Below are 26,412 nucleotides of genomic sequence, written 5' to 3'. Positions count from 1 at the left end.
CAGCTATAGTCTTTTTTTACATTTAAGTGTTTTTAGTAGATACAGCGAGTACAACCGTTCTGTAATATAGAAGGGGGGGTGTTGGCAACATGGAACAAAACCAACATCTGCTGTTTTTTCGTTTTATCTTCATTTTTGCAAAGTCAAAATTACAAAGCACAACTGTAACCACGGGCGATTCTGTAGAGATTCTGCAAAGTGGCAAATCTTATGTTGTAATATATATATATATATATATATATATATATATATATATATATATATATATATATATATATATGCACCGTTTGTTTTAGTTTTTTTCTGGGGGATACACAATGACTCATTTGTATCCCAAGTTCTGTACATTCTCCTCCTTTGATCATTATGTTTGCAAGCTTCCTTTAGCTCACAGCATGCCTGCTGCTCTCGGAATTGCTGCCACAACCCTTTCCGTGCCATTCCTTTTTTTTAACTCCCTTTCCTTTCCATGATCCTTTACTTCACCGTCTGTCTTCCCACAAACAAAGCCGTGCCCTTCGCTAAACCTGGGCAAATTAACCTCTTTAGTAAAGTAAATGGTTAAAAGAAAGAGGATGATGCAGGAGATCTGTGCTTAACTCCATGTGGCTTAAATGTCCCTGCTGCCAGTTAAGACCCTGCCTGGCTATCCTGTGCTGCAGCCATTAACGTCTTAAAGAAAAGCCCCCGCAGCTCCAGCAAGCATGAGGGTCAGGAGGAAATGGGAAATGTTGGCGGTCAGGTTGCCTTTTCTTACCTCTCTGATTCTCCGCCGAAGCTCCCAGGAGCTGCGGAGTTCAACTGGCTAGACTTGTAGAGTACTTGTTGCCTCCTGCGAGTTTAAAATAAGCTTTTCTTGGATGGGCTGATTAGTCATCCTTCCATCTAACTTCAAGAGCCTATTGATCAGTCTGTGTAGCTATCCATTTGTCTCTCTCTGGCTAGTTTTCCATCCACCTGTATTTTCTCTATATCTATCGATCTGTCTCCCTATCCATCTCTCCTTCTGCCTATGTCTGTCCGTCAGTCTGTGTTTGTGTTCGTCTGTCTGTCTTCCTGACTGCTTTCATTAAAAAGTGGATTTATTGACGGCTGTGGAGAAAATCAGCTTTACGGGAGGACATATGCCTCTTCAGTAAACTGCAAGCTTATCAGCATCTCCTGCAGAAGTAGTCCTGGCAGCTCAACCACATCTCCTTCAACAGATAATAAAGGACAATTCAGAATAAATTAGACACCACTGACAGGTTTTTCCTGCTTGTCACTGAGCTCGGGTTGGACACCATATGGATCAGAATCTGTAGTCACCCCGCAGACTTATGGCTCTGGAAGCTCTCCGCTGACTCACACTCAATTGCTCCTCTGTGATTAAGGGCTTCATGTTTTGTTGTTTTAACACCCTGCTTTCATTACACAGAGTTACAACAGTAAAACTGAGCTGAACTGATTCTCGGAAGATGCAAAACAGATGAATATCAAACACTGGGGAAAAAAAAGAAAACAATTGTTGATTTAACCCTTTGAAGTGTTCATTTGAAGAACCTTTTGGATTTAGCAAATAATATATCCCTATCCCCGTCTCTCGCTCTGTCTTTCTCTCCGAGTTTTATCTAGAGTGGGTTGTGCCCGGTGTGCTGATGGGCAGGGGGGACTATGGGACAAAACGACAGGAAGCTTCCTCTAGCTACAGCAACATGTTTCAAAAGTGGTTAATCGTCAAAGAACAGTCAGCCCGCTGCAAAGAGGCAGAAAGGTTAACAATCAAAGCATTGCTAGTCTCTGCAAACCCCAGTGAAAACCAGCCTTGTTGAATAGGGAACTGGTGTTGTCTTATCTTGCCGGGCACATGTGAAGAGAGCTGGGGCAAATATTTTCTTTGACTATAACCTTCTATTACCTTTTATAGCCGTGCCCTGTTCTTACCGTGTGGCTGGCATCGTTGTTTTTGTTATTGGTTTTAAGCAGGTTGTGAGATTGGATGAAATTGTATTATTGACTGAAATAATTTATTTATTTGTGGTGCGTTCTCTGCATTCCAGAGCATCAACACTGACTGAATTTTTGTCCTTTCCAGGGCCTGGCTGAGGGACAGACGGCCCCCTGGGACACAGCCAAGAAAGATGAAAACCGCAACAAGAACAGATACGGAAACATCATTGCCTGTGAGTAAGCCAGCGCGCTGTCCTGACACTGTCCAGGGGCACAAGTCTAGTTAAGGGGATCCTTTATGAAAAATCTACACGGTTCTTTCACTTCTCCTTCACCCTGCGTTTCCTCTGAGTTTTACACTGCTTTAAATACTTTCACCTCTGTTGTGGTTTCACTTCTGCCTGTGCCACTTCACTGGATTACTTCACATTAAAATGTCCATACGGTGGACTCACGTGGAGGCAGGCCGTTGGAGTATGGTTGAATGAAAGGAAGGAAGAGGAATCTGTTTGAAGGAGAGAATCAGGGGGACATACAGCATTGAAAACTGTAGGGGACGTTTGTTTAAGACATACAATCGGGAGGTTTTCAATACATTGATGGTGGAGTTGTTGCCAAAGGGAACCAGAAGGGCAGCGCATTAGAAATGGAACAGGCTTACAAATAAACATAAGCTCTCAGGGAGACTCTCCGAAAGTTTTCAAATCAATACCAACTCTTATCAGAAATGCTCAGCTTGCGTAATTACCTGTGACAATTTATTGAATCAGGGAAAAAGAGAGCCCGAACGTAGGGAAGATAAATAAAGAGTGCTATGGATTTAAAGACATCTGTCCCATTACATTCCTTGAGTGTTTCTGCAGACTGTGTAAACATAAAGTTCCCCATATGCTCATATATAATTCAGCAGAGTCTGCCACCAAAAATAAGCAGAGTTATTGGCAGGCATTACCATATCAGAAGGAAAGCAGTCCGCTGCAGTGATAAAGCTGTAGCATGTGTGCTGATTGTTTAAACTGTTCATTTGCACATTTCTGTTTATTTATTTATATATGTGTGTTGTTGTTTTTTCATTATTTATTTTTTGCTGTCAGACAAAACGTCTTGTCACTTTGGGTTTTTCCTCTTTCTTCAGAAGATTCCATCTGATTTGCCTTGAAACATTTCCACACAGCTCTTTCTCTGCTCAAGGAAAGCAGCATTGAAATGCAAACAGAAACGTGACACAGTTGCAGTCAACAGAGTTATCTGTACTGGATGTCGAAAAAAAAAAATTCAGACAAAATTAACACATTGAATTATAACACCACATCATCAGTGTGGAGACCTAGCTGCCACTAAGCCGAGCAGTTGGTGGCAATTTATTGGAGATCTTTCAAAGGCATGACTTATTTAACTTATATTTCACTCGGGACTGAAAAAGCTTGACTCTCAGAGGATCCTTCATGACTGACAATCAGGTTTGGGGCAAGTGTTGAGTGTTTCTGTTAGTTATGGTGGAAACTTTCCAGTCTAAAACAACAACAACAACAACAAAGAATAATAAAAAAGAGATAACTCACTAAATTCTTGATTATGGGAGCTGGAGTATTCAGCCATAGTTAAACACAATTCAATTCAATGGGACTTCAAACCGAAACAGATTAATACGGGAGAAATTACATTTTCACAAGGCAAGCACTGATCTGAAGCAAGGCGAGCTCCTCTTGTTGCAGAGAGGGGATCTGGGAGGGGGGGGATCTAAAGACTGACACCCAGTGGAAGAAGAAGAGAGAAGATAAACAGAGACATAAAGCAGAGGGTTCAACATCCGAGGGTTATTACTGAGCTCTGCTTATTCTGATCATCTTGATTTCACTTTTGGCCCAGAGTAGAAATTAAATATTGTATAACCTTTTACAGAAATGGGAACACAGCTAGGAGTGGAGGAATACCGGGGCTGTATAATAAGTTGTTATCCATGGCATTTCATCCTGATAACGAGCAACTTGTTACGCTTGTCCTCCCTCGGGCACTGCATTTAACTCGGTAGATGCCTGTCCTTTCAGACAGCAGGACTTTTGAATGAGGGCATTGTGTGCGAGCGAGTGAACGTGCAGATATGAATAACCTGTAATGGAGAGGGCAGTCTTTTTAAAACGTGTACTGCGTCTGTGTCACAGCAAAATGAACTGGGATTATTTTAGCTTCATAACCTTCAAGGGTCCACAGTGCCCCCCCAGCAGGAGCTCAGCAATGCAGCTGAAGTCTGTTTAATTTCTGGCAGCTTTGGTGCTGTCTGTGTATCTGTGTGTGTGTGTCTGTGTGTGTGTCTGTGTGTCTGTCTGTCTGTTTCATGTCAAAGCAAGAACAGTTGGCAATATTTTTTTAATTTGTGTAAATTCTCCACTCACACATGCTGGGAATATCTGAGACATTCTTAAAGTGTTGCTGTTCAGATCTGCTGCTGCCTCTAGGCAGATTCATATAACATTTATTTGATTCTTCTTCTGCTTCCCCCTTTCTCTTCTTCCTCTTCCCCCTTCTCTTCATTTTTACTATTCTTCTCCTCCTCCCCCTTCTCTTCTTCTCGCCCCTTTCTCTTCTTATACTTCTTCCCCCTTTCTCCTCTTCTTTTCATGCTTTCTCTTCTTCTTCTTCCCCCGGTCTCTTTTTTATGTTCTTCATATGAAACATACATACTGAAACACTGTGGCTTGATCTAAACTTTGACAGACAAGATCACAGATTGTACAGGGAATGGCACTCGGCACAGACAATATTGATGAATGGAGACAGACAGTACATGATTAACTACAACCTGGACTATCAGTGTCCTTCAGAAGCCAGCCTTGAGAAAAGATGAGACTGTGTGTGTGTGTGTGTTATTTTATTGGACTGGGAAAGGCCCTGGAAGTGATTTTCTATTAGTATTATAAATGAAACGATTGCAGTGACACCTTTATATTTGTTTTGAAAGCCATGGGAGCAGCGCAGTGCACCCAGTATTCAGTTGTTAATTTTGCAGAAGCTGTTACCTGTATCCACACCAAGGGCATTTTATTTCTTTATTTCTTTATTCATGGTATAATCAGTGCAGCTGAAAGAGGCACACCAGAGCAAGTGCCCATTACTGTGCTCAGCCACATGGCCACACTTCACAGAAGAGCCGATCACTCTGTTAGGTGGCAGGGCAGGAGTCGAAAGGTGCACGCTAACGTTGCCGTAATCCAATTACCCATGTTGATGTAAGAGGCAAAGTAAATGCACAAAAGATTACTTCTGGATTTCAAAGAGCAGGTGAACAGTGCTGACTGCATCGGCAGTTTCGCCTCCTCTCTCCCGCTCTGCATCGTGCTATTGATAGAGTCATGATTTGGGAAGGGGGGACACACAAATGAAAATCAGACAGAGGTTTGAGAGTCTTTCTGGGTTGTGCATTCATAATTATTTTCCAATGCTCAACCAGACGTCTTTTCTACATGCTCTTCTGAGTGTTTGCTGAGCCTTTTCTTGTGTGAATAGTCTGTGTTGCTTCGCGCAGGTCTGTGAGTTGGCATATTTGCACCTGTTTTCTTGTTTTTGGACTCATGGTGAAGATCCCTGTAGACCAGTCACAATATATAGTGTACTTCTGTCCCTGCTTCTGCTTATTTTCCTGAAGGACAGATGCATAATCACCATTATTCTGACAAAGGTGTGTGTGTGCGTGTGCGTGTGCGTGTGCATGTGCGTGTGTGTGTGTATGTGCGTATGTACATGTTGGAATGTGTAATGGGCAGATCTAAATCTAAAAGTCTTTACAACCTGGGAGGCGGCAGCAGGAACCAAGAATCGCAATCAATTTACAGGAACAAAAACGCTGCTCTTCAGACTGGCGGCTTGAGCGTCCGTGAGCACATGGATAACATTCAAGGGCTGCCACAGAGGATTTGCATTTCGCAGAGATCAAAGGCAAATGTCATCTTCTCATGTAGAGTGTGTAAGATTGATCCTTTTAAACATTACCTCATTACCAGGCCTCCTCCACTTTACAGCCCCCCAAATAATGCACTTAATTACTCAGAGCAGATACCACCGGGAGATGTGCATTAGTTTGTATATGTTTGAATTAATGGATCATACATTTATGGAGAGGAGAGATGCTGCTGTTAATGTAATTAATTAAATCATGCATTAAGGCCAATGCATGTTATATACTTACGCTGCCGTCGGCAATTTGTGAGGTGTCGCCATGTATGAAATTACTCCGACGACGTGCGCAAATATAGTTTATAATCCTTCCCAGGAGCATACGGCCGTGCGCAGTAGTGCTACAGTGCTTTAGTGCCCAGAAATGGATGTGTTGATGGGGAAAACAATCTGTGGCACTTAATTATCTGCTGATGATATGTTCTTCACTTCTAAGTTTGTGTCACGCTCCCACATGATGGCGTCTCTCTGTCTCTCTGTGTTGTAGATGACCACACTCGTGTCCGATTGCAGCTCCTGGACGGAGACCCCCATTCCGATTACATCAACGCCAACTACATTGACGTGAGTGCACCCTGTCACAGTGTCTGTGTTTGGGGGGGTGGGAGGCTGAGCAGACATGTTCTTGTATATCAGTGTTCTTCAAATCTGCACCCTGAAACATTAGTCATTTTATGTGTTGTTTTTTTTTTTTTTTTTTTCTAGGGTTATCATAGACCAAGACATTACGTTGCTACACAAGGTAAGTGGGGGAGACTCCGCCCAGCTGACACAATTGCACAATGTTAGACTCCGCCCAGCTGGTGTTCATGTGTAAGGGCTTCTTGAGGACAGGTGTCCAGTTCTGATGAGAACTATTTCTTCTGTCTGTTTATTCCTTTAAGGTCCGATGCAAGAAACCGTGAGAGACTTCTGGAGAATGATCTGGCAGGAAAACTCCAGCAGCATTGTCATGGTGACAAACCTGGTGGAGGTGGGCAGGGTAGGTCGATATTCAGTGGATGTATCCCTGGACAGGTAGTGAGCAGGCCGGGCCTTGGTGTCAGCCTTTCTGTCAGTCTGGGCAGAGGGTTATTCCAGCTCCTTATTATACCTTATTATATGTGGTATCTGTCCATATCACATTACCAAAACAAAACAAAACAGTCAAGGTGGAAAGTTTACCCACCCACTGGTTTCACTCAGTTTGATTAACTGGAATCTTTTTGGTTTCCTATAAGGGTCAGTAATCAACACACCTTTGAAAATATATAATTGATTTTAAAAACAAACACACTTTAAAACAGTTTAATGAACAATATATATTCAATAGAATTTACTACGACTGTATGTGTTTTGTCTCAGAGTGTCTTCTTTAAACTGCTATTCATCTCTCTGTAGGTAAAGTGTGTCAGATACTGGCCAGATGACACAGAGGTCTACGGAGACATTAAAGTGACCCTGATCGAGACAGAGCCCCTGGCCGAGTACGTGATTCGGACCTTCACTGTTCAGAAGGTAATTGCCACGCACAGCTGCTCAGATCTGGAGTATTGTGCTGTGCTTTAGATCAGAATACGAACATTTTGTTGTGTATAGAATAACTTGGAATGAATGAGAAGAGTCTCAATAACCTGCATGTGACTGTCCTCTGCTACAGATGAACTGTTATTAATCAAATGTTATTACTTTCAAAATAATAATACAAAATTAAAAATGTATTAATATAACAATCAAAGTTGCCATCTGTACTACTGTTGTTTGCCCTCCTTGCTGTGAACAACGCCAAACCACTGTGCATACACGGAAGGAAACTTGCAGTTTCGGCTTCTGGAAATAGACCATTTCTCTGGGTGATGGTTGTCCAAGGTTTGACGCTGCTTAGATCGAAGATAGTTGTGTGTGTTGGTGAATCCACAGAGTGAAAGAAAAACAAGCAAATGCTCTGTCAGGATATTAATATTTAAGCGTTTGGAAAGGCTTTATGCAGAGCTTGAAGGGTACATTGTGTTTCAGACCAGGAGGCAAGAACCTACACTGTTAGGAGGCAGGGCCTGATCCAGAAATGCAGGAGGAGGCTAGTCTGCAGTCTTTCTGTTAAAAATAAACTGATCGCCAGCATTTGTGGAAGATTGCAACATAGAAAAATTCTTCCAAAAGATGGTTGGCGCTCCAACATCCAGTATCGTTACCGGCTGTGCTTGGCGTGGTTAATAATAATGAGATGTAAAACCAAGCTGAGGTCAGCTCAGGTTTCTGATTTTGAACTTCTTCTGAAGCTGTTATCAAAGCAATTGTGTGTGTGTGTTTTATAAATAGTTTTAATGCAGATTAAGCTGACACTCATTGCAGCTGAAGCATATTTGCAGATAGCCTGACTGCAGCTCCACTATATGCACCTCGAGAATGAGAGAGAAATAGAGAGAGAGAGAGAGCGAGAGCACTGATAGAGATACAGGTGGAAATAAATCCAAACACTACCAGCTTTAATTCCATATTCTGTGTATTTTGTGGAGTGTGTTGTTAAGCCATTTGTATAATAAATATGACAGTGCATTAGTGTGCAGTGTATGGTCTATCAATTTGACCACGGGTGACTCACTCGAAACACATTAGATATTTCCATTTTGTCATCTAAGCCACACAGCCTGCAAATTAGGTGTTTTCTCCAATACAGTACTTCTTTCCTGACCTTTCACCTTACCTTGCATGGGAACTGCATGCAGTCTAATTACATCTGAAATACCCATTACACAGCACAATGAATTGACTTGGCTCAAGCCATCAGAACTGGTTAGGTTTAAGCTCTCCGAGTCTTGCCGTGAGGTTCCCGTGTTTTACTGACCATGTGGATGCGTTTTATCTACTGTGCTTTCCAAACAAAGTTAAGAGCCAAAAGAGAGAATGTGATTGCAGTTGTAAGCAGACACCTATCTCTGCACCAGCAAAAAACATATTATTACAGGGCTACTGTTACTGGCAGAAAGCTGCAGAAATGATTTGGGATCTTGGAGGTGTTTCAGCTCAGATGGGACAGCCTAGTGTGCTCAGAAACCCAAACTGCAATCACCCTGTTAGCAAGAGCGATACCCTCCGTTCATGGCAATGGCACTACAGATATTTCCTTCCAAGCACTTGTATGGTAATTTTTGGAGTGCGAATGAGGATTGTACTCCACAAGTGTGTTGTGTTTGTGTGGAAATCGATGTTTGTATTTTGCTCAGTAAGACACCCTGGGAGAGAGTCGATATTCGATCAGGGTAATTAAAGGTCTATTTTTAAAGACAAACAGCAAGATGCTTACGGTTCTATTAAAACAGGTACTGTGACGAACATTGATTGTGGACATGGATTTTATTATTGAGCAGGAAATTCATCAACTTTTGACTCCCCACCTGCAGTTCTCCTGCATGTGCTTTTGCAATACCCCCCACCCCCACTCAACACACACACATAAGATTTAATCAAATGCCCTGGAGTACCATACAGTAGGTTCATGTTGTAATGTCCCAATCCCTCTCACACACATACAGCAAACACAGACACAACACAACCACACGGTTGTCTGTGCCGTTCCTGAGCCTCTCTCTCAGTTTAATTAAAGCTTTTCTCTTCCTCCTCAGAAGAGTCACCATGAAATCCGAGAGATCCGGCAGTTCCACTTCACCAGCTGGCCGGACCACGGGGTCCCCTGTTACGCCACCGGGCTGCTGGGCTTTGTGCGTCAAGTCAAGTTCCTTAACCCCCCTGACGCTGGCCCCATAGTGGCCCACTGCAGGTAAGCCTCAGGCCCAGAGTTTTGGGATGCTGGGGGGGAAGACCAGTGTACCATAAAATTAGTCTTAATTAGAAAAGTGTGTCGATCAGCCAATAGCTTAGTTGCTGTATGACACAGTCCCAATTTTAATTAAAGGGAAGGCTCACTGTATTTTCAGTCTGTCACCTTTATTTTTTAAAGACTGTAGTGTGCCATGAGTGCCATTCTTAATGCATTTCAGAGTGTAATATGAGCACTTTAACACAACAGTTGCTGTTTTTGTAACTTGTAATTTGACAATGTTCTGGTCTAAAGACACTGTGAGATAAGAATGGAAATTTCAATTTGCTGTGTTGTCTTTATGTAAATTAAAGGTACAAAAGCTTTAAAAGGTGATTTTAAATTAGCTCTATCCCTTAAGTGTAGGAACCTCCCCTTTAATTTCAATGGCTGGATCAATACATTTTTTAGGTAGACAAATTTTACAGGACACTGGTACACAGTTGCGCTGCTCAGACAGACAGTCTGCACCACTATGCAACACAGTAACCCAGCATCATTTCACACACAGTTAAAGCGCAGCACACTGCAGATGAAGCGACATCCGCCAAGATCTAGATCCTTATCAGAGTCTTTTAAATGTAACTGACGTGGAAAAAAATGTCAGATTACGTTTAGCGACCGCTGGTAGGGCCCGTCAGCTGCCGAGCTAATGGGAGAGATAACTTCCCCGAAGGAAAGGTTAGTCCACCTTTTAGTGAAATGTAACCGTGCGGATAGCATGAAATATATGACTTAATATTGCATCAGACAGGTACATATACAGTCAAGCCAGTGGAAGAGAGCTGGACAGACAGACAGCAGTTGTCGCACCAAATAGGTTAAAGGGACTTTGGAGGTTTCAGGAAGGCAGATGCCCAAGACTTTAGAGGTTTCTGATGTCGAAAGGCTGTAAATATGCAAATTAAAATGACATTAAAACATAAGGTTTCAACAAATCGGTAAAATCCCAGATGGTTTTATAACTTCACAGGAAATAGTCTGGCTGTGAGTGCTCAGCAGCAAAGAGCAATAAAATATGAATTATTTTGCAACAGTGACTCGGTGCGTTGCAGTTGTAATGCTGTCCCAGTCTATATATTGCCCTGCAGTTTTGCTTCACCGTGTGACTAATGGCATTAGGCTTTTACACCACTTTGCATTGTGTATGCTTTCCACAGTTATCTGTGACCTAATAATCCATTACAAAAACCCACAAACATGCAGTTGTATTATTAAATGAAAATGTCTTGGATTGAGGCACATCAGCCCAAATTATTATAATAGTAATAATAATATAATTGGAAAGCTACAGTCAGAGTATACAACACACAGCGAGCCTATCATTATTTCTGGAATAGGCAGATAACTTTCCCTGATGGTATAAAGGAACAGTGCAAGTTGAAAGACTGAACAGCTGGTGAGGGACAGCTTGCGCAGCGCAGGTGTGTAGAGCACCAGGTGTGCTGAGCAGGTAGTCTGTTGCTTGGCGCTGGAAACAGGCCCATAAGGAAACAGGCCGTTACCTCGCCGTGGCACTTTTAGGTGTGGATGAGTTATATGTGATGGAAAATACTAAACACTTGTCTTGTTAAAAAAGGTTGCATGTAAACCACAAGAGCTCACAGCGATACACAACTATACAAGTTCCGTGTGACTGTGAAGCGCAGGAGCTCGGGAGACTCAAACCCTTTTCTTCTCTCTTCTCATTCGGCGAACATTTTCCCTAAGCTCTCCAAGGAGATGAGCTACAGGCTAGCCCGGCCTGCTCCGCTCTCACCATATAAATAACTGTCCGCCGAGAGCTCAGCTGTTTTATCTTTTGTTTAAAAATTAATACAGAAGGTCAGGATAAGACTTCCCTCTAGGCTGAAGAAAAGAGACGCGCTGAGTAACACAGGCAGGGGAGACGCGATGGGGACGGAGAGAGGCATCCACATGTGCGCTGTGGTTCAGATTTAAAACAAAAACACGGAACAGAAGAGCAAACAAGCTGAAGTATGAAAATTCAAGGTCATTAGGTGTACCTGTGCCAAGCATGCTGTTATTTTCAGCCCATACACATACACATGCACACGCACACGCACACACACACATACACACACACACAAAAGCCTGATTGAGAATGTGCTATTAAACATCACAGCACAGGTCATTAAATAGAGTTTATCTCTCCTCCTCTAATAATGAGGCTTTACTCATTTAGCAACAGAAACGTTTCTCTAGCGCTTAGTGAAAAAATAAATATATATATACAATTTTAAACTAGAGCACAATAGCTTTCTAAAACTGTGGAACAGCAGACACAGTCGCCGCTGAGTTGATGGATTCCCCAAATAATGTGGATTACCATTCTTTAATCCTGTGCATTGAGACAGAATATAAAATCCTAATTACCCAGTTCCTAATTTCCCCGTGTGATTATCCAGCACTACAGAGCTCGCCTTGCGTGGCGAAGTTTCTGACAGACTGCGAGTAATTTCTAATTTCCTTTAGCACTCTTCCCCAGCAGCCCTGTCAGGACTAACTTGTTCACCAGTCACCCATTAATCAAGGTCTCAGACAAGCAATGTGTGGCGCTGTGAGGAGGAGAGTCGGTGAGTGGGCGAGCGAGTGAGCGGTGACTGTCGGATTCCCTCTCCGTCACTCCTGATTCCCGGGCTTTCTGTTCGCAGTGCTGGCGCGGGGAGGACGGGCTGCTTCATTGCGGTGGACATCATGCTGGACATGGCAGAGAACGAGGGCGTGGTGGATATTTTCAACTGTATCCGAGAGCTGCGCTCCCAGAGAGTCAACATGGTGCAGACAGAGGTGGGTGTACCTGCCAGAGGAGGGGAGGAGTGGAGGAGGGGACCATACCCTTCCACACCCAGCCACTAGGCTCTCCCGTAACTGCCACCGAGTCCCCCTGCTCTCAGATCACCCACTGCAAAATTATTTAATCAGTTATTCACTCAATCAATCAATGAAGTATTCAAACAAATAATCAATGAGAAGCTCTTGTGAGGTCTGTGGTCAATACTGAAATGTAGCCGGATTGTTTTCATCCTCCTCTTCTTGGTCATGAAAGTAGACCTTTGGTTTGGTCATCACGTTCAAATGAAAATGTATTCTTTAACACATACAAATAAAAAAAAAAAAAAAAAAAAACGAGTTCAGGCAAGGTGTCCTGATTGACGAGCATGGAGAATCTGGGCAGGGTCTCTGGGTGATTCGTTGGGCCAAACCTCCTGCCTCCCTCTGGCTTCAGCCTGCCGTCGGTGTGTCAGCCAGCCGGGCTCGTTAGTGCCTCTCAGCTAGTTTCTGTTCTGCATGTCAGGGGCTCAGTAATGAAATCCACAGACCTGCCACACTTCATAGCGATAAGTAGGAATCATACCAAACTGCCCAAATTAGGAGGTAGTGCTGGAGAGAGAAATTGCACGAAATGTCGCTTTTGTGTGTGTGTTTGTGAGCGAGAGTTTGTGAGAGGGAGAGAGCTCCAGCAACTAGGCTGCATGAGCATCGAATTAAAGCACCAGACAAATCCCAGTTCAGCCCCACAGCGGGGCAGACTCTGTGGTCAAGCCAGTTTAATACAGGCTTTGTGTTCCTTCACTGCGAACACTTTGCCAGTTTAACTCTCTGTTCCCTCTCGCCGGGAGAGGGCCACCGACTCTGCAGTGAAGGAGCTGCTCGGTAATAGACTTTCAGGACTTGCTCTCAGAACATAGAGCCGTGATTACTGTGGCTGCGCCTCCACTCCACAATCCCTTACAGGAGCAACTGACTTGTGTGAAGGACACAAGCTCAACTGTACAGTAGCAGGACAATAAGCCAGGCTGTGGAGGTGTCTTAAGTGATGACTTTGTGTAAACTGCTTTATAAACGGTGTTGCATGCCTCAGAGGTCAGTGCCATGCATTTTAGTTTTTGCATTGATGATGCATCGAGATGTGATTCCATGATCAAAGTGAGCCGTGGCGTCGGCCTGCGTGTTTGGCCTGTGAAGCGTGAGAGAAAAGGCTCTCACAACAGGGGCAGGACAATGCTAAGTGTCAGTGCCAAAACCACTGTGCAGCTCGGTGTGTCAGCCGGATGCACAATTATGAAGATAATCCTTTACAAAACAACAAAACACAATTAATCCTTTAAAAGGCTCTCTGCAGAAGAGATGAGAGAAGGTAATGGATAGGGGAGGTCAGCGCAAGATGGATTAAGCATAGAGAGGATCAAAGGGCTGCAATTAACATTCAAAACCTTAAGCCTGCAGCATTGTTGGACCAAATATGAGAAAATCTATTCCGCTGTGATGGCCAGCTTTGAGATTATTTAATAGCAGTTACCTGAATTATCAAACGCTTTTAGTTCAATCTTTTTGGCCCCAAGTGATCTCTTTAAGCTGCCGTTCAAGCAGAGTATTGAGACCCGACTTATTCCTGTGCACATTTTTAGTCTCGAGGCTGGAAACTTTATCGCCAGGCCTGGGTGCATTTACTGGAGTAAAATATGAATCATCAGTAAAACCAGATGGTTCGCGTATCGAGTATTAATAAACCATGCAGTCTGGTGGCACGAGCCTCTCTGACACCAATCCTGGGCTTTGTGACGTATACAGAGACCCAAATGATGTCTAGCCACAGTTAGTTACACACAACACGGCAGCGAAACGTCATGAAAAATGGTTTTGAGATGACACCTCGTGATGAAAACCCTTTTCAACTTAGGGGCCATGCCACCACAATGGATTGGGTCGTGCCAAGGGCTATATTTATGGCCTGCCCAGACTGCTGTACAGCACATGCAATAGTGAGAGTGTTAAAGGCAGGGTGCTGGCAGTGAGATTGGCCTGTGATGACTATGGCTGTGTTGCAGGAACAGTATGTGTTTGTCCACGACGCCATTCTGGAAGCCTGTCTGTGTGGCAACACCGCCATCCCGGTCTGCGAGTTCAGAGCCATTTACTACAACATCAGCAGACTGGACCCGCAGACTAATTCCAGCCAGATCAAGGACGAATTCCAGGTAAGCCAAGTCTTGCTGCTGTCGAATGTGTAGTGCCCAGCCCAGCCACGTTACAAGAGGAACGTAGTGTGTGTATAGCATGGCAAGTACAGAGTCCAGCCTCTTGTGAGTGAAAATAACCCTGAAACTACTAGAACTCTCCAGCCTTCAGTCACAGCTCTCAGTTGCATTGTAAATCGCTAGGATGCTCGTTGTAATGTGGCAGAGTGTTGTTTACTGTGAATTTGGGAGACAGCTGTTACAAGCTCAAAGTCCTGTAATAGAAGGTCTTTCCTGGGATGATTGTCCCTCTAGCTATGCACTTCTGGAATTAATACAGCCTTATTTGTTCAAGCGAGAATTTTTCGATCTTTGTCCGCTGCAATACATCATGAGATTTCTCTCTGTCTCTCTTTCTCATTATAAATCATAAAATCTGTCTAAGGTAATCGAACCTACTGCCTTGGCAAAAAAACAAGCAGACAGAAAAAACAATTTATTTTTGTATGCAGGCACTTTTCACAGGTGGAAACATTCATAATTACAGCCGAACAAAGGTAAACGGAGACCAACTTATTTATATCCTCTTGTAAAAGACCTTGAGGAGAGTAAACCAAACAAACTGGTTTTCTTTAAATAACTGTGTGAGCGACACTTCTAATGTTTTGAGTTTAACAAGGAGGAAAAACCAGCTGGTGCTAAGACACCCACTGATATGTGTTGTCCAGGACCTGCATAAACTTACAGTCACATTCCCGAAAAAATGGGAAAAGGGTTAAGCTGTATCTTATTAATGTAGCACCAGCACAGGGGAAAAATACACCATGACACCAGGTAGAGTTACAAACAGGAAGGAAGTCTCTATTAGGCAAGAACTAGAAATGAAACACTAAGCCAACCCATCAGAGAGCAACTCCAGGTGGCTGTATAGTGCGGTGTGAGCTTTGATGCTGACCCCAATGATGAGCATGTCCCCCTCTCTCTCTTCATCTGTCTTTCTCCCTGCCCCTCTCCTTCTCTCCAATGTGTAGACCCTGAACATTGTGACTCCTCGTGTGCGGCCGGAGGACTGCAGTGTGGGGCTGCTGCCCCGCAACCATGACAAGAACCGCAGCCTGGACGTGCTGCCCCTGGACCGCTGCCTGCCCTTCCTCATCTCCGTGGATGGAGAGTCCAGCAACTACATCAACGCTGCCCTCATGGATGTAAGGATCCCCCAAGTAACTAACTAACTGTCTGTCTGTCTGTCTGTGCAATACAGGGTGTCTCCAATGCGTCAGGTTTTATAGATATTTATTTTGGGGGAAAAAAAAACCCAAGCAAAACTATTCAGCAATTATTCAATCATACCATTGAGCTGTCACTGAGGACAGGCCTTCTGCAGTGTGTTCACCAGACCTAAAGCAGAGCCATGAAATCTGTGATGGCACTGTGTTCACATCAGTGTTTTACAGGGGGGATTCAAATTGGCTAATTCTACTTTTTTATGAATCCACTCTGGACATCAGCCTCTGTTGCCCTGACTGTTAATGCCCAGCCCCCTGACTCAGGCCTGCCGAGACCGAGCTGTTGTTTTATTGACTTCCAGAGCCACAAGCAGCCAGCTGCCTTCATTGTTACCCAGCACCCCCTGCCCAACACGGTGGCTGACTTCTGGAGGCTCGTGTTCGACTACAACTGCTCATCCATCGTGATGCTGAATGAGATGGACGCTTCTCAGGTACCACACGCTTTAGTGTCTTTAAAATTTCTTTAAAATGAACTTATTTCTCATGATCTTTCCGTAATTTCACCCAGCCTTACACCTGACTTCACTGGGCTTACTGGCACTGCTTTGTCTTTTCTTATTTATTTTTTTTCATCTGTGGGTGTTCGTTAAAATAAGCCGAAGAACTCCCTGAAACAGCTGCCAAAATATAATTTCCAAACCCACGTCAGTACCATCAAAAAATGAACTTTAGAAAGCCAACAGAGGCTCGAGCAGATGACACTTTCAGGATTTTCACACTATTTTTAGTGCCTGGACTTATTTCAGCCCTCCATTCTATTCGATATTAAACCCTCAGTGTAATTGTTTCGAGGCTCATCGTGAGGGGAGTGTACCTGCTGCCATGATGTGTGATGTGGAGTTGAACAAGACTTAAACACACTAATTACATTGTGCAGTGCAGTAATCTACTACTAAGTAAAGGTATTTCGAAATGAAGCAGAATACAGACAGAATACAGACCCTCTAGTACGACGCAGTGCACGTGGTCAATTCTCCAGGCTGACTGTCCCCTCTCCACAGCTGTGCATGCAGTACTGGCCCGAGAAGAGCTCCTGCTGCTACGGACCAATCCAGGTGGAGTTCATCTCTGCGGACATCGATGAAGACATCATCAACAGGATCTTCAGGATCTGCAACATGGCGCGGGTAAGGACGCCTCTCGTGTGTTGGCCGCAGTCAGGTGCAGGACTGTCTTTGCGACCCTCTCCTCGTGGGAGAGGCGGCTCTGAGAACATTACAAAAATAATTATTACAAAAGAGAAAACAGTATTATAAAGTTGGAAGCTATTGCTTTTGCATTTGGAAACTGTCACGAAATGCACAAGCGAGTGGCAGAGACACGGGGAGACGAGTGCTCGTGCTCAGGGCTCAGCACAGGAGCTCTTCACAAAGTGTCTCTCCTGCATGACTCTCCTCAGACTGCTGCCCTAACAGGTGTGGACAAGTTGGATTTGCTTGCCATCTCTGCGAGGCTATGCTCTGGAGCGGAGGTAAAATGCAATGTTCTCACAAATTTACCATGAAATCGCTCCATCAGTGCAGTGATAAGCGTATCACACGGACCCGTGTAAAACACAGCCCTCGTCTCCTGCCTCTCGGCACAGCCAGTGACTTTTAACCCTGATATCTCTATCTGCAGGCCCAGCCACAGCCTTCGTAAGGCAAGCACTGATAAGATCCAAGCTGCTTATTACCTGGGGCAGCTTGTGATGCATCTCTTCAGGCTCTCAGCGTGGTTTAAATATATACTGTCACACCATGCCCAGCATTAAAAACAAATATCGATTGCAAATTTAAGCTGAGCAAAAAAAATACAAAAATAACATTTGTCTCAAGAAGAACTTGAAAGGTTGTTTAGATTGCAAGAAGCAGCTTTTATCTTGGACCTATCAAAGAGATTTTTCATTTTCATTTCAATTTCAGAGAAGGCATTGTAATGTAAAGCTAAGCTTTTGTTTTTACTGCATTTTTCGCCGCCTACCACTCAGACTGCCTACTGAAAGGAAATGCAATCAAAAAGTACTGTAGCTGTTGCAAATAAAGGCCTTGAGCATAGAAATTACATTTGAGGGAAATGCACTAAGTGGCCCCTCTCTCTATGAAGATATTGCAAAAATAAAATGTCTCTGAATGGCTTCATGAATGCATATGTCTGCTGTGAAGCGGTGAGTAGCCTCAGCCCTGTGATGACTCCAAAGACAAAGCCTACTGTGGGCTGAGGGTCGTCACAGCAGGGCGAAATGGTGCCAGCAGGAGCATGTCTGTACTGTCTGCCTCTTAGCATGAATTGGTGAGCTTCAGTACAGATAGTTAGCTGGATTAGTCAATCAATCCATTTCTGTCTCATCGTGACACCTTCTGGTATTGAGTGCCACCTCAACGTACACCGCAATCAGCCGTGCTTCATGAGAATAGGCAAAGTGCACACCACAATCACTGTCAAGTTAAAAGAAAGAAAGAAAGAAAGAAAGAAAGAAGATACTTTAGTATCAAGGTATTTTTTTAAAAAAGGCTTTCAAATGTGGGGAGAAATAATAATAAAAAAGTATTAATTGAATCTGCTGGCTGTCATTGTTTAGTCCTATTACCTTGAGGATTAGATTGCTTTTAAAGGTTATGTCAGGCATCTGTCAAAACTTTAATTGAACTGCCTGGTTATGGAGTGATATTGGGACTGTGAAGTTCACATACTTTGTAGATCCCCAAAGTGTCAGTGAGACGAGGTGCTGGACTGTGTTTGTGACGCTGGTTCATATTTTTCTATAACAAGACAAGACACCCATAACTGCGTTTATGTATAGATACAGGGGACGAATTGAGCCTTATTAAATCTGATGAATTAATGGAATTATGAGAAACTGACTCATCGCCACTAGGGCAAATATTTTACATCAGTGAAAAAAGGCGCTTGTGTAAAACCATGTGTTGTACAGCATTCGATACCTCACAGATACAAACAGCTCCCTTTTGTGTGCCTATCTCCTTTCCTTGTTTTATTCCTTATACATTTCTGTAGCTGGAAAGGCTTGTGAAAAACCAACTACAATAACAGTATTATCATATTAATAAGTTCCATCAGCATTCAAGCGTTTCGAGTCCTGTGTGCGTGAAGAGGACTCAACCCGTGCCTTCCTGCATCGATGACGTTGGTTGTGGTGGTGGAGGATGTTCCTGACGTTTATGGTCGTCTGTGTTTTTGTGCAGCCTCAGGACGGTTACCGCTTGGTGCAGCACTTCCAGTTCATCGGCTGGCCGGCTTACCGTGACACTCCGCTGTCCAAACGCTCCGTGCTGCAGCTGGTCCGGCGCCTCGCCAAGTGGCAGGAGCAGTACGATGGCGGGGACGGCCGAACCGTGGTGCACTGCCTGTAAGTAGTCCGTCATCCCACCCTTCACTTGTTCTAGCAGTAATTCAAGAGCATCAGAGCAGGAGTGTGAGAGGCCAACAGAGCCTGGATCGGCTTTCCTCTGGACTAAGTTACACAGGAGCCGTCCAGCCCGTCTCACTTGATTTCAGTTCCTCGTTGCTGATCCGGACTTTCCCTCAGCCCTTTCTGTGTGGGTCGATGGTGGGCAGCCCTTGTCCTCCAGGGGCTCGTAGGCTCTAGGTTTTGTTCCACTTCAGCTGTACCACTTACTGGCTACAACTGAACCAGCAGAGTGTGAGCAGGTGGGGATGTAAAGACACCTTTACAACCTGCAGCACTGGTCTAGAGTAACTATTGTCTGTCTAGATACATTACAATGCCAACCCGGTCTTTGTCACCCATGCTCTAGTCTGTATCAGCTCAGATCACAGAGGTGATCCCAGCTGTGCTTTTGTCCAAGGAAACAGATCCCGAAGTCACTAACAGCAACATAGCCAGCCGGCTTCAATTGAATTTTCTGGTTCACACTTTTCACAAAGTTCTCCTTGGAGGAACATTTTAAGTGCTAAAACTCTTACTCTGGCTGCCTGCGCTGTGTATCAAGATGTTGTCAGTTCTCACCTACTGTGGGATTTAAGCTGGTAAAGTGTGCTGTCATTGTGTCTCAGTACTTAGCGGAAAATGGAGACTGATATGACAATTTGCCAGCGCTGCTTGTATTATTTATTTATTCATTCATTCGGTTATTTATTTATATTGTGAATTACGGGGATTGTACTGAGCGCATTTGACTAAAATAAATGAAGCTGAAAATGAGAAAGACCATACTGCAAAATCCACAGTGTAATCCGTTTTTGTGCAGCTAACTCCAGTAATAATGAACGCCTGATTAGAGCTCAGAGCAATTATGATCACAAAATGCAGAGTAACACTTCTTTAGTGCAGCCGCACAGATGCCAATCAGGCCTCCATTGAGCAAGTTTTGTGTGGCGCACCAACTGAAGAAAATAATTACATTTATTTTCTGGAATTCAGAACCCAGCAGGCATTCTGGGGATGCATTCAGAAACACAAACAGCTCGAAAAGCTTTGAGCTGCCCAGTGGGTCAACCCACACACCTGGCTCCCAGACACGATTACCTACCAGCAGAGATTGATAACAGAGAGGTGCCACTCACAGACTGACCAGGTTTTTAATTTCACAGCTGCTCCCTATATAGCAAGTCTGCATATTTAGATTTCGGCTGTATTGTGATCGCTATCCCAGAATCCCATATGGATAAAATCTTGCTGAAATACCTGCTTCTCATGCTCGAGACAAATGAATAATTAATCAGCAGGTGCAAACTGCTATAAATTGAGAGAAAATTGATAAAACAAATCAATGGGAAAGTATAAAAAATGTTCCTCTTACAAGCATCCAAAACTGTTTTGGGTAGAATTTAAGCGTTTAGTTTTTTTGTTTTGTTATTTCAATTTTGCAAGAACTATCTGTCTTCAGGACACTGCCTGATACCAGAGGTTTATCTTTCGTCAAGGACAAAAGATTTAAGTTAACGAGGCAGTAGGCTAAGAAATGGGAAAGAGTGGGAAGATGGCTGCAGTGTGGGGCTACCATTCGAAATGTTACAAATGAGGGGCAATTGTATGTCACCCATCTTATTTATCTGAAGTCTACAAACTTAATGATCCAAGACCTGTTATTCACTACCTTCCCCATTATAATCTGCTGTGGGGGGTGATACCTGCAGGGTTAGGGCAGAGGCACTGATTCCCTGCAAGGCCGCAGCGTTGTCTGGCTTTACTTCCAGGTGAATTCATTGGTCTGATTAACTGGATGCATTTAATCTTTACCAGACATGGGTTTTACAAGCAGTAGCATCATAAACATGTCTCACATTTGCAATATGTGCAATATTCCAGCAGTATAAAATATGTATTCATTGATTCATTTGTGTTCAAATTTAGATTAGATTAAAGTCCTTGCCATTAAGGGCGAGAGATCATCACTGTTATGGTCAGCAGGCTGTACAGCCCCGTGGGAAGAGAGATTGATTCTGAATTCCTCAGTCTGTTTTAGGCTTTGATCGCTTTCCAAAAAGGCCCTTAATTAATCCATTAAACCAAAAAACATAACATCCAACAATTAAATATCCCAGTGCTGAACAGTGTGTTAGGCCTTGGACTGTGCTTCAAGGAGGGAGTACGCAGACTGCAGATTAGCATAGGAAGACAAAAAGCACCCCCCCTCGCAGGCTGCGAGTCTCTCTGGCAATAACAGTGTGTTGGACAAACCTAATAATAACAGCTGCATATGCACAGCGAATTGCCAGAGTCACAGCTCATCCGTGCTACACACTGTGGCTCTGAATGTCAGTCTGGATGACTTGCATAACCCCGACCTCCACCACCAGCCCCAGCCCCACCCTCACATGCCATCAACAGCAGATCTAGGGCGAGCTATTCAGTTATTCTGATGCAGACGGAAACCGTTTTCATTTCGTCCAATTGCCCCGTTCTGTGTATTAGAGCTGTAATATAATGTTTGTGCCTTTTTTCTTACCTGTATCCCTCCCTCTCTCCGAGCGCAGGACCGGAGGAGGCCGCAGCGGAACATTCTGTGCGATCTGCAGCATCAGCGAGATGATCCAGCAGCAGAACATCGTGGACGTGTTCCACACCGTCAAGACACTGAGGAACAACAAGGCCAACATGGTGGAGACAATGGCAAGTGGCAATCCCTCTCCACCACCACCCCCTAACTCTCCAGATCAATCAATTAATCAATTAAACACACACCCCCTGCTGTGTAAACATGACTCCCAGTAGAGGCAAGGTTCCTCACCCCAGGAATCCTGAACATGCTGAGATTCTGTCTTAAATGGCGTCCCATCAATTGCACCGAGAGTCCTGGCTCACGGGATGCTTTTGTGGCAGCTTTCGGTCAGAGTGCAATTCTTAAATGCCACTCGCTCAGTCCAGCCCATTCACTCAATACAGGACTGGGTTTATTTTTGTTGCAGTAGATTTTACATTTCTGTTTCAAGCCACCCAGAAGACACCTTCAGTTTGTAATCAATTACAGTCTTGTGCTTTGAGCAATCAATTACAGTCTTTCTGTGGTTTTGATTACATCCCGTTTAATATACGGTCTAAAAATAAATAATTAAACACACAAATAAATAAATAATACAAATCCCATCATGGCTTAATTTTCTAAACCATCAAGACTGTAATTTTGTTTCCTATTAGGCCACCGCACAAGTGGGTGAAGTCTTAATGAACAGTGAGCGAGTGTGATTAGTCCGTCTTCCTTCAGTGATTCCACAGACACAGCTGAGCCGCCGGTGCCTTCACATTCACACGGCCCGGGCAGCGTTTCTGCTCGGCTCTCTAATTACTTTCATTTGATGTGTACAGACTGTATGGGGGAAAAATAAAAAAATCTGGCCTGTCTGTGCAGAAAACAATAAATATGCAAGAGGTTTATTTCTGAATGCTTTCTTTTGTTTTTCAGGAACAGTACAAGTTCTGCTATGAAGTTGCACTGGAGACACTGAGCTCTTTCTAAAAGGTCCCTTGTGGGCAGAAGAGTTTGCAAACTGAAGCACTGGTACCTGCAGACAGACTGCATTAAAGACGAGGAGCAGCGAGCTGGCTGTGCGAGAGAACAGAGACCGACAGCTGAAGAGTTGCTCGTGGCCAAGGTACCCTTCTGCTGCGGTGAGGGGCGCTGCCGGATGGCTGGGGCCCGTCAGTCTGTAAAGGACAACATGTGAATACATTACTTCTCTTTCTTTTTCGTCGGTTTGTTTCTCAATGTCAACGTCAACGTGTGCATCCCTGGGCCGAGATGTGATCCTTGTACAGTAATTTCTTCTTTAGGTATATGCCTTCAGTGTGATCCCGTCAGTGTTCCCGCCCTGTTGAAGACACTGGAAAGCAGCACGGACGACCCAAACCGATCCTTCTGTCTGGGGCCTCACGGCTCATCAAACAACCCTGGATTTTAAACTTTCCAACAAAACAAATATGTATTAAATGCAGAAATAGAAGACAAATTGTTTTGGAATTTTATGGTTCCTGCAACATCTGCTGTAGACACACACATACTGATACTCTCACACACACACACACACACGCACGCTGTCAATGGCCATCTCTCGGGAGGCTGATTCTGTCGGTCACGTTACTCATTGTTCATGTCCTGTTGTCCTGCTGCCTGCTGTACTGTGCAGACAATCAACTCCTGTCCTGTGCTGGCCTAGTTTCTGGGTTTGGAGGAAAACAAAAACAAAGCCCAACTCATGGGGATTCTTCAGGAGGTCCCGGAGAAGCTTTTCGGTTCTGTTCTGGCTCGGCCCGTGGCTCGCCTGGGACTGTGTACGCTTGGAGCTGGAATGAGCTGAAGAGATGACGCCTCCGTCTGCCCTGCTTTCGACTCCTGTGTTTTCTCTCTGTATGCACTTTAATTTGTTGAAACTCCTTTGTTACCTCATGCAAATTTAAATATTAATTTTATTATTTTGTTTTATTTAATTAATAGTGCCATATTGAATTTTTACGGTAGTCAGAGCTCAACGTGCAAAACTAAACCTGAACCAAACTCTCTAAGACATATCAAAACGAATTGAGTGACACATCTGTGCAAGTCGTTTAACTAAACCAAATCCCACAAATAATAATAAAACGCAAACTAAATTAAACGTAGTCTTTTTCCTAAATAATATCTACGGCCGTGATTTCTTTTCACATTTTTTGTGTTTTTATAAGGGGTAATGTTTTGTTTCTGTTTCGTTTAATTTCTCTTGTTCTTTTGTCTGTGGGAATGTCCAATAATTAACCTTTCGCTTTCACTCATGGGATGTCAGCAGCACAGAATAAAACTGCAACCGGATGCAAACCGTTATGGGGGGAAACATAGAAACATTTCACCCTCTCCCAATCAAGATACTGACAAGCGCTGTCTGTCAGAGCAGAAGGCCAAGGTAACCATTTCAATCTGATAGGAACTGAAAACCAAAAAATAGCCACCGATTTGTATTTAAAAGGAAAACACGAAATTAACCTTTCAGACAAATGGTTTTAGGATATTTTTGAAAAAGCTTTGGCTATGATTCTCACCTTTAACTGAAATAAGTAGGAGTGAGTTATTTTGTTGTTTCAGGTGAGAGAGTTACGCGCTCGTCTCTGTTCATTAAGCTGGAGCGCCGTGCCGGTGGTGGGAGAGACAGTCAGCTGTTATAGGACAGAGAATCGGAAAACTGTAAACTGTGAGACACATACAGTTACACAGCTAGAGATATCGCATTGCAAGGAAAAAACAAAACAAATGTTCCAACTGACAAGTGAGTGCAATTGCTTTTCCTTTTATTTTTAAGGTTTGTTTCTATGGGGTGGGGTTTTACATATTCTGCAGTCTTGTCATGCTTTTCTTTCTCCTATCAAATTAATGTAAGGTATTTTTACATATTATTATTATAATTATTATTTTATTGTCCTACTAGTATCGTGATATTTAGAACTGGTGATTAACATGGTCGTTTTATTGTTTGAAATGTGGAAACCAATAAAGGGACCAAATGTTGAACATGAAATGAACTCATTCCAGCTTTTGTTAATAAAACCGTACAAAACCACTCGTGCCTGTGTGTTGTTTGGTGCTCTTAGGTTTATTAATTATTGGATCAATTTATCAGGGTTTGTTGGAGCCCATCAACCCCCAAAAGAGAGAACTGCCGTCCGAACTGCGCAAAGAGACGGAAAAAGTCTACAGATATCAAACGTTTAGGGCAGCAAAAGGAGGTAAAGAAAAAAATCTATACAGAATAATAATAATAAACATGCCTGATTAACTGCCATGTTACTGTGCAAATGTTTTTACTTACTTGCTTATAATGGCGATCTGCAAACCAGATCCATCAGCCACTCTGTCCCTGCGCTGCCCTGTATGGTGCATGCTGAGCAGTTGGTGCCATTGATTTCTGTTGCCCTTGCTCTGACGGAGGCTTCTGGAAGAGCATGAAAAGGAAGCTGACATGAGCCTCTGCCAAGGCAGTGAATTGCAAATCAGGTTTTGTTGGTTGTCGGACAAGACAGGAAGCAATTTGTTTTAATCACTTAATTTTCTTCCTGCGTCTAACAATGTGTCAATAGATTTATTGAAGTTAAAGGACAGAGTTCCAGATTCATTGACATTTGGGCAGATTAGCCAGAGAAATGAAGTGATAACATTAATCTCAGTCTGTCTAAATGTAGCTATTGATGCGATTTTCATGAGAGGGGTCTAAGGGATGTGTAGACCATTGGAGAAAAGAGTCGAAAGGAAAAAAAAGGAGAGAGAGAGCAAGTGGAGGAAGCAGCGTAGCAGCTCCCTGGAGCATCGCAACACCCCAGCTAATAGCCTGCTTAGTGCAAATTACTGCACACACACGTATATCAATATTCTGCTAAAGTCTGCTTTGGTTCTGCAAACTGACTGTGGAGATATCTATACAGGGGTGAAAGGGGCATTCTTTGCTGTGGCAACTGTTGACAAATTGTATTATTAGCCTGTGTAGGTGTCACAGGAGTGAGACCGTCAGTGTTTCAGCCATGGTTCCTAATTAACAGGCGGAATGGATAATACCTAGAGAAGGGTTACAAGAGCTCTCAACTAGGGTGTGTGTGTGTGAGAGAAAGAGAGGGAGGGAGGGAGGGAAAGAGAAAGAGACTCCAAAGGTCTTCCTAAAGCATCGGGTTTAGGTTTGCCGTGAATGAACGTTTTATTGTTTTTTTGTTTTCGTCAGAGATGAGGGGTGGATAATACAGCCCAGCCATGCAAAGGAATCCCAATCTGCTGCAAATGAGGCCTTTGTGTATTTAATGAGCTCAGGAATGACACCCTGACTAGCTGGAACACGGCACCCTGGCAAAGACATGAAAAGGACTAACAGGGAGGCTGCCCAGGTGGGAAAGAAAATGACTGTATTCTTAACATCTTGTGATCTGCCTTCACTGGTACATAACAAAAGCCAGGCACATTGTTTTAATTGCCTCTTTGCTGGGTTATAATTACAATGCTCCTTTGGTTTCATGAAAGCGATATTCTCAGCGCCCGTGTGTTTAATGGTACTTCCTGCCGAGCTGAAAAACACA

General features: G+C 43.6%; 1 protein-coding gene across 4 annotated transcripts in view; it reads left to right on the top strand.

Annotated features, from left to right (window-relative positions):
* The window catches only part of ptprt (protein tyrosine phosphatase receptor type T), a 196,900-nt gene extending 171,986 nt beyond the window's left edge, over positions 1-24,914 (top strand). For 3 of the 4 annotated variants that reach the window (XM_066702093.1, XM_066702091.1, XM_066702090.1), the window contains 14 exons: positions 2,075-2,162; positions 6,368-6,444; positions 6,586-6,622; positions 6,765-6,862; positions 7,261-7,377; positions 9,483-9,637; positions 12,331-12,466; positions 14,509-14,658; positions 15,669-15,842; positions 16,226-16,357; positions 16,928-17,053; positions 19,112-19,275; positions 21,867-22,002; positions 22,793-24,914. In XM_066702093.1, coding sequence (XP_066558190.1) covers positions 2,075-2,162; positions 6,368-6,444; positions 6,586-6,622; positions 6,765-6,862; positions 7,261-7,377; positions 9,483-9,637; positions 12,331-12,466; positions 14,509-14,658; positions 15,669-15,842; positions 16,226-16,357; positions 16,928-17,053; positions 19,112-19,275; positions 21,867-22,002; positions 22,793-22,846 — 1,644 coding nt within the window. In that variant the 3' untranslated portion in view covers positions 22,847-24,914. The remainder of the gene's footprint in view (positions 1-2,074; positions 2,163-6,367; positions 6,445-6,585; positions 6,623-6,764; positions 6,863-7,260; positions 7,378-9,482; positions 9,638-12,330; positions 12,467-14,508; positions 14,659-15,668; positions 15,843-16,225; positions 16,358-16,927; positions 17,054-19,111; positions 19,276-21,866; positions 22,003-22,792) is intronic. The other variant, XM_066702092.1, reaches the window with a different exon arrangement.
* Positions 24,915-26,412: the final 1,498 nt, after the last annotated feature.

The sequence above is a fragment of the Amia ocellicauda genome, chromosome 4, assembly GCF_036373705.1.
Source record: "Amia ocellicauda isolate fAmiCal2 chromosome 4, fAmiCal2.hap1, whole genome shotgun sequence".
Lineage (NCBI taxonomy): Eukaryota > Metazoa > Chordata > Actinopteri > Amiiformes > Amiidae > Amia > Amia ocellicauda.
Note: the sequence above shows the minus strand (reverse complement) of the source record. Positions and strands in the feature narration are given on the sequence as shown.